At 34.4% G+C, this 14,696-nt stretch overlaps 3 protein-coding genes across 3 annotated transcripts; all 3 read left to right on the top strand.

The window, feature by feature from the left end:
• Window positions 1-2,197: 2,197 nt before the first annotated feature.
• On the top strand, window positions 2,198-2,779 carry LOC106544412 (olfactory receptor 14J1-like). Its single transcript, XM_014060670.2, has one exon. It carries the CDS (start codon window positions 2,198-2,200, stop codon window positions 2,777-2,779), a length of 582 nt encoding a protein of 193 aa, XP_013916145.2.
• A 3,299-nt stretch (window positions 2,780-6,078) lies between these two features.
• LOC148046206 (olfactory receptor 14A16-like) lies at window positions 6,079-6,993 on the top strand. The gene has a single exon (XM_087711945.1). The coding sequence runs from the start codon at window positions 6,079-6,081 to the stop codon at window positions 6,991-6,993; it is 915 nt and encodes a 304-aa protein (XP_087568071.1).
• Window positions 6,994-13,219: 6,226 nt separating this feature from the next.
• On the top strand, window positions 13,220-14,134 carry LOC148046205 (olfactory receptor 14A16-like). Its single transcript, XM_087711943.1, has one exon. The coding sequence runs from the start codon at window positions 13,220-13,222 to the stop codon at window positions 14,132-14,134; it is 915 nt and encodes a 304-aa protein (XP_087568069.1).
• Window positions 14,135-14,696: the final 562 nt, after the last annotated feature.

Genomic DNA, 14,696 nt, shown 5'->3' with positions numbered 1-14,696 from the left:
TATTTTATAGCTCTCCAGAGGCTTACATTATACTTCATTCTATGTTTTAGGTCTGTATTTGCAGTGTACCCAAACAGCCAGAGTTGGGAATGACTAGCATGTATGTGCGAGGGAAACCTTTACTTTTACCAAACAGCCAAATGGACTCTCGAAAGGGATGTAGCTTGGAATACAACAATTAACTATCATCTTGTGTGTTGACACTCTCAATACAAATTCCACTGTTTCCATGGTTTTATTGCAACTCATTAAGCGTCTATGGGTTTCCTGAAGTTTTCCTCTTCTGCTTCCATTTTTATTTTCCACTCTTGTCTTAATGATATGTGCTTAACTGGGCTTAACTAACCAATTTATCAGCTGTTCTCCTAGAGAAAGTGGGATTTCTTAAAAAGTAGAGGTGAAAGAGAATACCAAATGATGAAACATGGTTCAGGGACTTCTTCTCACCTGATTCATGTTTCATCCTTCACATTGGATTGCTGCAATCACTGCAGTCCTATTTCTGTTAGCATCATTCTTAGATAGATTAATGTTATGAGATAACTGGTACTGGAGTATTTTGAAATAGCTATAAAGTTACTGATAGCTAATTATGTTAATAAGCACGTAGAAGTCAGTTTTATTTTGGTCTTCAAGACTCTTGAAGAAAAAATAACATAATAAACATTCAGAAGAAGATCCTCTTAACTGCAGATAGCAATTTCACTACCTGAAAATTATATCAATCATAGGAAAATTAGCATCAGCAATGTAATTTCAAATCTCCCTGGATATGAATTAAAAATGATAATATTTAAGTGTTTTATTTTAAAACATTAAAGAATTATTATTGAAAATGTAGGTTCACATTGCTGAAAGAAATTCTGAGATCTCAAAGTTCATGGTTGTAATAGTTCATGGCTGCATCTCAATTTGTGGCCAAACTCTCTTGGATGGAATAGAGTTTTGTATTTGATGGGAGAATGGTTTCTTCAAATTGAAGTATGACTTTCCCTCTGATTGCTGAAAAAGGGAATATATTCATTCATTTTGTCAATATCTGATTTCTAGCTTAAAAATATTTTCCAGTGTTCCAATGTTTATTATGTATAAGGTTGTGTTTTTCTTCTGTTTAATTACATGTCATTAATGCACGTTTAGGTTTCTAGTATTTATGTACCAGACTTAGAGCTTATTATACTATTTTTTTCTTTTTTCAAGTAGATGTAAACATAATTCCATCTGTCTGTCATATAACACACACACACACACAACACACACGCACGCACGCGCACACACACACACACACACACACACACACACACCACATTATCTCCTCTCAAGATTTTCAAGTGGAAGATACAGCAAATTACTGTTATATTTATTTGCTAGATTTACATTGTTCTCCTTCTAGAAGCACAAACAACACACATAACAAGCACATCCAACAATTTTCTAACTCAGTCACAATCCTATATGAGTTGTAAGAGATTGTAATAGAAGTAATCTTCTATGTCTGAAAGTAAACTTCAGCAGGGTTTTCCTAACCATAGGCAATCCTTTTAATCGGGACATAAAATAACCTAACTGGGAGTAGGAAAGAAGAAGGGGAAAATATAAGGTTGGTGTTTGTTTGTTTAGAATGTGTGGATTACAATGGACAGAAATTAAAGGTGAACTCTTCTACTTTAATGTGTCCATCCTACATGTATTCTTTCCATAGTCTGTTTCTCTCTTCATTCTGTTCATATTTTATATCCTTTTTTGATTACTGTTCTCACCACATATCAAAATGCCACTTTCCACATTTGATCTAACCACATCTCCCTTCTCTGTTTCCTTGCAGTTATGCCCTGGAGCTTTGTCTGAAATATAACATGAATAATCAAACAATTTCTTACTTTTTGCTGCTGGAATTCTCAAAAAGTTGGCATAGACACCTTTTACATTTTTTATGTTCTTTGTGTTGTATCTGGCAACTGTAACAATAAATCTTCTCATCATCTCTGCAGTAGCTTTTGACCATCAACTGCACAGCCCCATGTACTTCTTTCTAATGCATTTGGCTCTACAGGACTTGGGCATTGTTTTAGTAATTCTTCCCAAAGCCATGATAAATTCTCTCATGAACACCAGACGTATTTCTTACTTTGGTTGCTTTGCACAGGTCTTGAACTTTGTCTCCTTTGGAGCTTCTGATTTATCCCTCCTGACAGTCATGGCATATGATCGGTATGTTGCTATCTGCAATCCACTTCACTATGAAATGGTGATGAATTGGAAAGCCTGCATTAAAATAACAATTGTAGTATGGTTTGCAGGTCTTCTGTATGGACTGTTGCATGCCACTGGCACTTTTTCTATCCTTTTTTGTTCTAATATTGTCAATCAATTTTTCTGTGAAATTCCACAGTTGCTTAAACTATCCTGCTCTGGTTTCAATCTACTTGAGGTTGGAATTCTTGTTGCCAGTATCATTGCTGCACTAGGTTCTTTAACTTACATTTTTGTGTCTTATGCTATGATCTTCAAGGCAGTTTTAAAAATCCCTTCTGAAAAAGGAAGACAAAAAGTGTTATCCACTTCTTTTCCCCACCTTATTGCAGTATCTATGTTACTATTAACTGGAAGCTTTGTCTGTATGAGATCTCCCTCAGATACCCCATCTTACTTGGATTTTGCGTTGACTGTTCTGTATTCTCTTCTTCCATCTCTGTTCAATCCAATCATTTATGGCATGAGAAATAAGAATGTTAGATATGTCCTGTCTAAACTGGAGATTCTGAAAAAAAAATTTTAATATTGCTTCTATACTATATATGTATATGTATGTGTTATGTGTATATATGTGCATGTGTATATTGTTTGTACACCGATTTTCTAAAACAAGTATTTGTATAACTCATTTTCTAAATATTAACCACTATGTATCTGATCTATGAGATTTTATACTGACTACAATGGATTTATGGTATTATTTACTCCATTATAGGTTTTATAAGTCTGTATGGGCTTACATTGTATCTCATTCCCTGAGCCTTGTTTTAGTATGTATCAGTAATCTTATCAGGCAGCTACATTCTCCCTACAAACAAATGTGGCTTGCAATACAACAATATAATAATCCTGCTTTTTTTGACTCCTACACAAATGCCACCTATTCTATTATTTTGTTTTGTAATGTAAGGTTTGAGAATACGTTGAGACCCATAGAAGTTGAGAACACATCCAAGTCACAATGAACCAAACATGAAACTTAAACAGAGGCTTGAATAACAACCAGAATTTAATCTTTGATCAAAGACATGATGGTCGGTTGTTCCCAACATACCACAAGGATATGCGAGGAAGAACTACCCTTTAGAGAAGGTGTAGCTGCTTTTTATACAGTTAGAATAAAATCCTGGCTTTACAACACTCCTCACTAGTTTTACCAACTGTATCTCTTTCCTCTGTTCCCAGGATTGGCCATTTGGCCCCCTGTTGTGAAGGGCACAGATCAAAGGTGAGATACCTTCTCAGGCAGAAGGGGGACATATCAAAGGTGTCAGTTTTACAGCTCTTTACAGTTCCATTTGGATAGGTTATATGCCCATAGACTGCAGATTGATAAGAGTTCAAATGGCAAGGATTTGACATTTGCCAGATATTCTACAGACCCTAATAACAGTGCCACAGGAAGTCAGTTGCAGGGAACAAAAGGCACTGACAGAGTGCAAGCTTATATGTTACAAATACAAGGCATAATATATGTGCGTTACAGAAAACAAATATTTCTACTAAAACCAACAAGTTTGTATCCTTATTACTATTCCCCTTCAGTAACTGTTGGCATTCCATTAGATTTCTGTAGCTTTCCATAGACTTCTTTTTGGCCTTTCCCCCTTGTAATTGGCAGAATTATTATCCACTTCTAGATATGTGGACATACCTAGCCAAGGTCAATATCTGGTTCCTGCTGGAATTCTGCCATTCTGAAAAGGAGGGTGTATGCTTCTTGTGGGTATGCTTCTTGGAATTGAATTCTTTGAATGCTTTCACTTTTGCTGTAACTGCATGGGAATTAGGGAGGGAGATTGTTCCATCATGATGGATTCCCACCAGCCAGTTCCAGCGTGTTACCCAAATCTATGGTGCCCTAAGGATGATTGCTTATCACTATCCCATCTCATAAAACCTTTGTGGAATCATAATGGCTACCAGTGGGCATGGGCACTAGATGAGGGTTGAACAGGAGAAATTAGCTTAACATTTCACACAAGAATCTCCAGACTCTGCCTGACTTCTCTGCTGTCACTTCTCTCAGTAAAAGTATCTTTTGAACTATGATTTGTTTCAAGAATCATGCTTTCCTGAGAAGATAGTCGAGGCAGGTCCTTACAGTCAAGTTCTTCCCCTTCATGTGGGATGCAGGATAGAGGGTGAGATTTTTAAAAACTGGAGGTCAAAGAGAATCACAAATGATGAAACCTTTACCAGGGAGGTCTTGCCACTTGATTGTTTTTCATCTTTCAGAATTTACACTGCAGCCCTCATTCTGGTAATAATCTGAGATATTATTATTCTATGTGATATGCTAACTAATCCTTGGGGAAGCTATAGTGTTTTTAATGGTCAATTATATTAATGAGGACACAGAAGTCAGTTTTATTTACATTTGCTAACTATGTTAATAAGCACATATAAGTCAGTTTCATTTTGGTGTACAAGTCTCTTGAGGGAAATAAAACAAAATTAATCAACATTCAGAATAGATATATTTATGACTGTAGATAGAGGTTTCACTACATGAAAATTAGTGGGACAGCATTGATTAGTGGTAAAGGCAGATTTGGAGAGCTTTCTGTGTAGACTTTAAAAATGAATTAACTATATATTTAACATTGGCACCTTTTCCACATGATAATTATGAAGAATAAAAAGCAGTTATAATTTGCAGAAATTTGGAGCAAATCTTCATGCATGAACTGATCCCACATGGATGCATTAGCATTGGCAAAGACATCTCATCATCTATCTGTATATTAAAAAAAAATGCATGGTAAAATGTCTTTTTATTTCTGTGTTTTTAAGCAAGTTAAGTATTATTGTTGAACATATGGTAACATGGCTTTCGACATTGTTAAAAATGGTGAGATATCAGAGTGAAAAGGTGCAATAGGTTGTGTCTCATTTTCTGTCTAAACCCTACTATAAATGTGTTTGATTTATATTGGATGGGATACTGCCTTTTCAAACTGAGTTTTCATTAGCTTCTGATTGTTGGACAAGGGGATTTAATAGTTTATTCTGCTGATATTTGAGCTCCTTTGATTAAATGTATTTAACAGTGATATAATCGTGTGCTTATCACTAAGTGGATATCAAAATAGCAGTTAGTTTGTAGCTTAAGTTCTATCATTTTCTACCTAATACTATGCTATGAAATACATGATTAATAATCTTGTATTTAAGTATTAGTTTAAAAGCTTTTTCTGCTATTATTTTAGCCTAATATCTGGTAAGGAAAGTGAGATAAAAGCATTGCCATCACTTTTTTTTAACACACAAAGAGAGATTATACAAAAGGAAATGTGTGTTCGCAGGATATGCAAGTAAGAGATGTAGCAAATCATTTTTATATTTATTGTGTAGAGTTATACTCACTTTCTCCCAGAAGCACAAAGCATCATACATTGGATTTGTCCAATTTTCCAACACTTTCGCAATCCTTTAGGAGTGGAGACACATTATGATGGATCAGATTATTCAGAGTAATCTTACATTGATGAAAATAGACCTAAACCAACTTTGTTGTACTCCAAGCCAATGGTTTTTATCACTACATGGGATAACACAACTGAAAAGAGGAAAGTAGAAAAAATGTCAGGTTGATGATTGGTCATGAAGTGGAGAGGGGTAAAAATGGGAAACAGTGTGCTTTGCTATCCCCATCCTACATCCCTGTTTTCAGAACCTCTGTTCATTGCATCCATGTTTTATGTTTCTTGATGTTTTCTATTCTCACCACATATTAAAATGCCACCTCCAAAATGTTATATAACTGAATTTCTCTCCTTTCTTTCCTTGCAGTTATGCCAGCCTTGTCATGAATAAAAGATGGAGAATCAAACTACAGTGCCTTATTTTTTGCTTTTGGAATTCTCAAATAATCGGCATCTGCAGCTTTTGCATTTCTTCTTTTTCTTTGTGTTATATCTGGCAACTGTAACAACAAATCTTCTCATCATCTCTGCAGTTGCTTTTGACCATCGACTGCATAGCCCCATGTATTTCTTTCTTACGAATTTAGCTCTACAAGACATGGCCATTGTTTCAGCCATTGTCCCCAAATCCATGATAAATTCTCTCATGAACACTAGACAAATCTCTTACTTTGGTTGTGTTACTCAATTCTTTTTCTTTCTCTGCTTTGAAGCTTCTGATTTTTCCCTCCTGACAGTTATGGCATATGATCGGTACGTTGCCATTTGCAATCCATTACATTATGAGATGGTGATGAATTGGAAACACTGTGCTAAAATAATTCTTATAGTGTGGCTTACAGGTATTCTTTATGGAACGTTGCATACCAGTGGCACTTTTTCCATCCTTTTTTGTTCAAATGTCATCAACCAATTCTTCTGTGATATTCCACAGTTGCTAAAACTATCATGCTCTGGATTAAATCTACTTGAGGTTGGAATTCTTGTGGCCAGTGTCATTGCTGTAACAGGTTGCTTTACTTTTATACTTGTATCTTATGCAGTGATATTCAAGACAGTGTTAAGAATTCCTTCTGAAAAAGGAAGGCAAAAGGCCTTATCCACTTGTATTCCCCATCTTACAGTAGTGTTTATGTTTGTATTAAGTGGGTGCATTGCCATTCTGAAACCTTCCTCTAACACTCCATCTCTTTTAGATATTGGATTGACTGTTCTGTATACCCTGCTTCCACCCGTGTTCAATCCAATCATCTATAGCATGAGAAACAAGAATATCAAATATGTCATTTCTCAACTTTGTAGGTTTTAATGAATTCTTTTAACGTTATTTTTATTTTTACTCTTAACATTATTGGTATTCTTTTTTTCCATTAACCTGCCTTATTCCTTATTCAGAGAAGGAAAAGAACAGTTTGTAAGGAAGACACTTCTTTTATTCCTGAAGAATGGTAGAACTCAAAAAGTCACTCAGCAAATATTCTGCATCACTAATTATTAATACACTTTTGGAGTGCTTACTGTGGATGTTTGACAGCTTCTGGCATATCATAGGGTTACTCCCCTTGATTTTTGATGAAGTGAGTATTGGGGAGTAATGTCATTGTGGAAAATATGTGCAATGGAGAATAGGATTTGTTTTTTAAAAAAAAATCTCATTTTGCTTTCCTGTATAAAATGGCTTTCTTTCATTGTTTTCAGATAATATGGCAAAGGAAAGCTTTATGTGCTTCAAACTTTAAATGATCAGTTGCTCACTCTTTTTGTTATTTTGTTCCTTTAAGTCAACATTTGCCTTGACAAGTACCTGCATTTTTTCTTGGTGGGGTTTTCAGAAAGAATTTGCCATAGTTTCTTTCCTAGAACTGAGGAGAGGGAGAGTGATGGCCCTAAAGTCCCCCATTTTGCTTAGTTCCTACAACAAAAGTAGACCTCACCGACTTCTGGTTTTAATCTTGATTCATTAAATTCTACATCAAACTGTTTTTAACACATGCACACCAGAGCATTCTTTCTTTCCCTTAGAACTCCTTTGGGAAATTGAAAAACAGGGTGGGCAGGATGAGTAAGTTGGTACTAACTACCATAACCTTTTGGGAATCACCAGAAATGAAAGATCAAGAGGTATAATTCAAAACCGATATAGAATATCATTTAAGATTTAATTAACACTAAATTGATACAAAGTGGAAAATATAAGACAGGTTTTATTGTATAATACCTGAAAAAAGGAATATAAATAAATGTACATCAGGTTGATATTTTATTGAAATGTTCCAGAGAAGTATTTAATCCAAGCTCATGAAAAGATACTCCAAAAGCCTTATCCAGGTTTGTATCATCTATGCCGCCATCTGTCCAATACTTTTTAAAAAATTATTTTAGTTAAATGTATATAACATCTATACTTAAATGAAGATTCACCAAATAATGGCTCAGTAGGAGCATATTTTGAAAGGTGCAATATGCTTAGTGGCATCATCTAGGCAATATCAGTATCTTCCATTGAGAATGAGACCTTTAAATTAAAAGGATATAAAATTTTCATCTATATTTGTGCACCTGTATTCAATGGTGGGATTCAGCTGGTTTGCACCATTTCAGGTGAAACAGATGTTAAATTAGTATCCCCCCTGGATCCAGCTTCGATCATGCTGCCAACTTAATTCTTCGCCCCTCTCACTTTTACCCACAGACTGACCAATAGTCCCTGCACACAGCTACAACCCTCCATACATTTCCCCCAATTCTTCACCTTCCTGCACATGGTCTCCGGAGCATTAACTCCTTGTCTCTATGGTAACCCCCTCCCCATTCCTTGGAAACCTCACCTCTGAAATAAGCCTAATCCAGATCGCTAAAACAGCTGAAGACCAATGTGCAGAAAAGCACCATAGGAAACAGCCTTTTGGCAAACAGTGAAAATTTAACAACCGGTTCACCCAGGATCAGTTTGTTCATCTCAGGAGGATCATTCCACGTTTGCGGTGGAGGATGTGGATGGGCCACACCTCTCACAACAGCCAACCTGACCCTGGCAGAGGTGGGTTGCTCCTGATTCAGCTGCTGGACCACCACCATTTTGGTTTTTAGTCATTGTGCATGTGCAATTCACTGTAAATTGTTCTGCATATACACAAAGAACAATTTACATAGAATAGCACACATGCATGCAGCGCGTGGTTTGAGAACCAGTAATAAAACTTGAAGCAACCCACCTCTGTATCTTGGGCAACCTAATTGTTAAAGTATTTGAATACCACCACTGCCTGCATTTATGGTTCTTTTCTTGTGTATGTGCCCTATTTATGTAATTTCATGTTAATAGTATACTCTGCAGTTGTTGTTATTCTTAGTTCTGCTTTATTAAATAAACTCTTTCAACTTTTACTTAATTTGTGTGGGAATCTCTGTGTAATCCACACACCTCATATTCATATTTTTGTGTGGCATATAGAAATGAGCCCATACCCTTCAAGCGTCTTTTTAATGCCAGTTTCATCTGAGAGTCTCCAAGACTCTTGGATGGTAACCAAAAGTTATAGACCATAACAAATATGAAGAGCTTTGAAACTATGTGAAAATTCCCCATCCCCTTTATTGAGCGAGTACAAGGGAAAAACGAGCAAGTTAGCTTTAAAGGACTCTAAACTTTTAGATTTTTCTTAATATGGAGAAATCCAAATGTGTCATTAAACTTATCCAAATATAATAGTCATTTTCACTGCCACTACTCTGCATCAAAGTTATAGAATATGATTACCCATGCTGTTACACCAAAATCCCATTCATATGTTTCCTTTTGATGTAAGACAGTCAAGAAACCAACTGCTGAAGTTTAACTGGAATTATACTTTTATAATCTTGAAAGCCTGACTGTTTTTTTCTTTCTCTTCTTTTTATACAGATGAGAAACATCTTGGATACAGTTTGATTTTTTTTTAATGCTTTCCTCATTTCTTTGGTGTCAAGATCATTTTTGACATTGTTGCTGTATAGTTTTCAACTGTTTTAAAGCATCCTGTTAAGGCATGTTGTGTTTAAGCATGGTTTGTAAAACATGAACAAGATAAAGGTTAAATCCAAAATTGTAACAAGGAAGAAATGAGATTGATCAGAACCAATAAGACCTGCTGGATCTGAAACACTTTGAGATATTCAAGACTTCTGTGACATGCATAAAAGGCTACCTTCTACCCCTTTCATATATAAATATAAGACTTTAATGTATGTATTAACCGATTGAGTGGCATCAAAATATTGATCAACTGTTTTTTCAATGTAACCGTTCTTGTGGTCATCCTTGCCAAATAATAAGTGTAGCTTTTCTTTCTTTAACTAACTTTCTACTAGACGAGTATTAGAATCTTGTACATTTTATAACATACTGTGATCTTCCAATGGGATGTACATTTGTCCCTTAATTTTCTAATTATGTCTTTGAGTCTTTCAACCCAGACAAAACTATTGAATTGCCAGATGCATAAAGCAGTCATTCTACCAATCTGTCCCTAGATGTATTCTTACTGTGAATGCTTCTGAATATTACATATCCTGAAATATAAAAAATGCTAAAATTTGTTTCTTGATATTTTGCACAATGGAATTTGAATTGGCTTTCCTGCGGAAGTTGTACACAGGGGAAAGAAATAAAATTTGCAATTATCAGCTCTCAACAATTTGCTAACAAAAATATTTCTACCTAAAATTAAAGATCCACATACTTCAAGTATATTTATGTGTGTGTGTGTGTGTGTGTGTGTGTGTGTGTGTGTGTGTATACATATTATAGTTATTTTTTAAGAATCTGTAGGCTTATATTGCATCACATTCTATGAGACCTGTTTTAGGGATGTATTTTCAGTCTAATCAGGCAGTCAAATGCACTCTTCGAAGAAATATGGATTGGAATTCAACAGTGCAATAATTATCTTGCTTTTTGGATACCCACATAAATGTCACTGGAGTTTAACCATTGGCATTTCACTACGTTTCTATCGATTTCCTGATACTGCTTTCGCCCTTTTTTAATTGCAGAAAGAGTTAATTTTTTTAACCTTGCATTATTGATGTGCGCTTACCTAGTTCAAGCTCCCCCCCAATGAACATGTGTACCATGCAGAATAGAGGAAAGGTGAAGGTGAAAGAGAATCAGAAATAATGAAACATAGTGCAGGGAACTCTTCTCATCTGATTCATATTTTTTCGTCTCACAATTTTTTCTACTTGTATGACTGTAGCCCCAATTCTGTTAACAAGCTCAGATATAATTATGCAATATAATAATTAGTCCTGGAGCATTTGGGGGGAATCTATTGCATTCTTAATTAACAATTATATTAATTAGCACAGAGAAATCAGTTTTATTTTTGTTTGCTAACTATGTTAAGAAGTCAGTTTTGCATACAAGTCTCTTGAGGGAAAGAACACAGTTATTAATAAACATTTGGAATAGAAATCTTTGTATATACTGTAGATGTTCCACTACATGGAAATTAGTGGGATAGCATTGACTTAATGGTAAGATATTTAACACTCTTTTAAAGCATAGAATAAATAATCTACAGGCTCAAACAAATCACATGAATTGAAAGATGAACAGAAAAGGAGCAAATTGGTATTTACAGTATTTCAATATTTTTTGTGTGTAATAACAAGGTTAGCTTTATAACTCTTCCATAATTAAGATAATTGAATCAAATAATTGCTTACGGTAGTGTTCTGATATAAAAGCTATGTAGGAAAGACAATTTTTAACATTTTGTAACAAAGTTTTTATGAATCAGACTCCAATCTGGAGAGAGATCTATTTTTGTATTAATGTTACCTTTTACTCTATAATTTGGAAAAAAAATTATATCACATCTTCATATGTGTAAATGATTTGAAATAAAATTGAATAGGTGAACCATTTACTAATAGGAAAATGATCATCTAAAAGTCATTTCACAATTTCCATGGATATGGATAAAAGAAATGGATGGTAATATTTCTAAATGTCTTTTTTATTGTTTCTTTTTAAACATTTTTCAATCATTGAAAACTTAGGTTCACATTTTTTAAAATACTGATATATAGGATTTCAGAGCCATAATAGGTTGTGTATTTCAGAGCCATAATAGGTTGTGTATGATATTTTGACTGGGTTGCATCATTTTGTATTGAAAGTCTCGTAGAGGGAATATAGATATCTATTGAAAGAGAGACTCCTTTTAAACTGAACTTTCATTTAAGGGATTGTGATTATAACAAATATTTCCTATATTCTTTCATTGTTGAAAATGGATTTGAATAACTATTGTTATTGTTATAACTAACCCTAACCCTAATCTTTTCCACATGATAATTATGAAGAATAAAAAGCAGTTATAATTTGCAGAAATTTGGAGCAAATCTTCATGCATGCACTGATCCCAAATGGATGCATTAGCATTGGCAAAGTCATCTGATCATCTATCTGTATATGAAAAAAAGAAATGCATAGTAAAATGTGTATTTATTTCTGTGTTTTTAAACAAGTTAAGTATTATTGTTGAACATATAGTAACATGGATTTCGACATTGTTAAAAATGGTGAGATATCAGAGTAAAAAGGTGAAATAGGTTGTGTCTCATTTTCTGTCTAAACCCTACTATAAATGTGTTTGGTTTATATTGGATGGGATACTGCCTTTTCAAACTGAGTTTTCATTAGCTTCTGATTGTTCGACAAGGGGATTTATTAATTTATTCTGCTGATATTTGAGCTCCTTTGATTAAATGTATTTAACAGTGATATAATTGTGTGCTTATCACTAAGTGGATATCAACACAGCAGTTAATTTGTACCTTAAGTCCTATCATTTTCTACTTAATACTATGCTATTAAATACATGTTTAATAATCTTGTATTTACTGTTAGTTTAAAAGCTTTTTGTGCTATTATTTTAGCCTAATATCTGGTAAGGAAAGTGAGATAAAAGCATTGGCATCACTTTTTTAACACACATAGAGAGATTATACAAAAAGGAAATGTGTGTTCTCGAGATTTCCAAGTAAGAGATATAGCAAATAATTTTTATATTTATAGTGTAGATTTATACTCACTTTCTCCCAGAAGCACAAAGCATCATACATTGGATTTCTCCAATTTTCCAACACTATCACAATCCTGTAGGAGTGCAGACACAATATGATGGGTCAGATTATTCAGAGTAATCTTCCATTGATGAAAATAGACCTAAACCAACTTTGTTGTACTCCCAGCCAATGATTTTGATCGCTACCTGGGATAACACAGCTGAAAAGAGGAAAGTAGAAAAAATGTGAGGTTGATGATGGGTCATGAAGTGCAGATGGGTAAAAATGGGAAACATTGTACTCTGCTATCCCCATCCTACATCCCTGTTTTCATAACCTCTGTTCATTGCATCCATGTTTTATATTTCTTGATGTTTTCAATTCTCACTACATATTAAAATGCCACCTCCAAAATTTTATCTAATTGAATTTCCTCCTTTGTTTCCTTGCAGTAATGCCAGCCTTGTTATAAATAAAAGATGGAGAACCAAACTACAGTGCCCTTTTTTTTGCTTCTGAAATTCTCAAATAATCGGCATCTACAGCTTTTGCATTTCTTCTTGTTCTTTGTGTTATATCTGGCAACTGTAACAACAAATCTTCTGATCATCTCTGCAGTTGCTTTTGACAATCGACTGCACAGCCCCATGTATTTCTTTCTTACGAATTTAGCTCTACAGGACATGGCTATTGTATCAGTCATTGTCCCCAAATCCATGATAAATTCTCTCATGGACACCAGACAAATCTCCTACTTTGGTTGTGCTGCTCAGGTATTTCTCTTTTTATGTTTTGAAGCTTCTGATTTATCCCTCCTGACAGTAATGGCATATGATCGGTATGTTGCCATTTGCAATCCATTGCACTATGAGATGGTGATGAATTGGAAACACTGCGCTGAAATAATCCTTCTAGTGTGGTTTACAGGTATTCTTTATGGAATGTTGCATACCAGTGGCACTTTTTCCATCCATTTTTGTTCAAATGTGGTCAACCAATTCTTCTGTGATATTCCACAGTTGCTTAAACTATCATGCTCTAGCATAAATCTACTTGAGTTTGGAATTCTTGTGGCCTGTATCATTGCTGGACTAAGTTGTTTTACTTTTATAGTTGTATCTTATGGAGTGATATTCAAGACAGTGTTAAGAATCCCTTCTGAAAAAGGAAGGCAAAAGGCCCTATCCACTTGTATTCCCCATCTTACAGTAGTGTTTATGTTTCTCTTAAGTGGATGCATTGCCTATCTGAGACCTTCCTCTAACACTCCATCTCTTTTAGATATTGGATTAACTGTTCTCTATGCCCTGCTTCCACCCCTGTTCAATCCAATCATCTATAGCATGAGAAACAGGAATATCAAATATGTCCTTTCTCATCTTTGGAGGTTTTAATGAATTCTTTTAACATTATTTTTATTTTTACTCTTAACATTATTTGTATTCTGTTCTCCTGACTTACTCTTTATTCAGAGAAGGATAAGAAAAGTTAGAAAGGAAGACACTTCTTTTATTCCTGAAAAATGGTAGAACTCAAAAGGTCACTCAGTAAATATTCTGCATAACTAATTGCACAGGTCTGTGACTAAAAAGCTGTTTGATTATTTTTATCTAATTTCCATGTATTTTGGTGTGCTGAAAACAAATAAAAAATGAAAAAACTCCTAGACGTCATGATTTGCAACAACATGCAAAATTGTCTTCAAATTTATCAATTTTTTAAAAATTTTGGTTTTTTTTATTTTATGGTTTTTTAACCATATTTATAATCCCAAATTACTATTAATTAATTCACATAAGTGCATTTATGATATAAAATGCCAAAAAAAACCTTTAAAGAGTTTGTCCGAGTTATGTAAAAATAATTGCACTATAAATCTGATGGTCACCAATATATACATAAGCTAAGCAATTTTTAAGTCTATGCTTCTAATGGTAGAAGGGGTTAATCTTTCCT

The sequence above is a fragment of the Thamnophis sirtalis genome, unplaced genomic scaffold (assembly GCF_051295495.1).
Source record: "Thamnophis sirtalis isolate CommonGarterSnake01/CBP01778 unplaced genomic scaffold, rThaSir2_p1.2 scaffold_4, whole genome shotgun sequence".
Taxonomy (NCBI): domain Eukaryota; kingdom Metazoa; phylum Chordata; class Lepidosauria; order Squamata; family Natricidae; genus Thamnophis; species Thamnophis sirtalis.
This window is presented reverse-complemented; position numbering and strand designations above follow the sequence as displayed.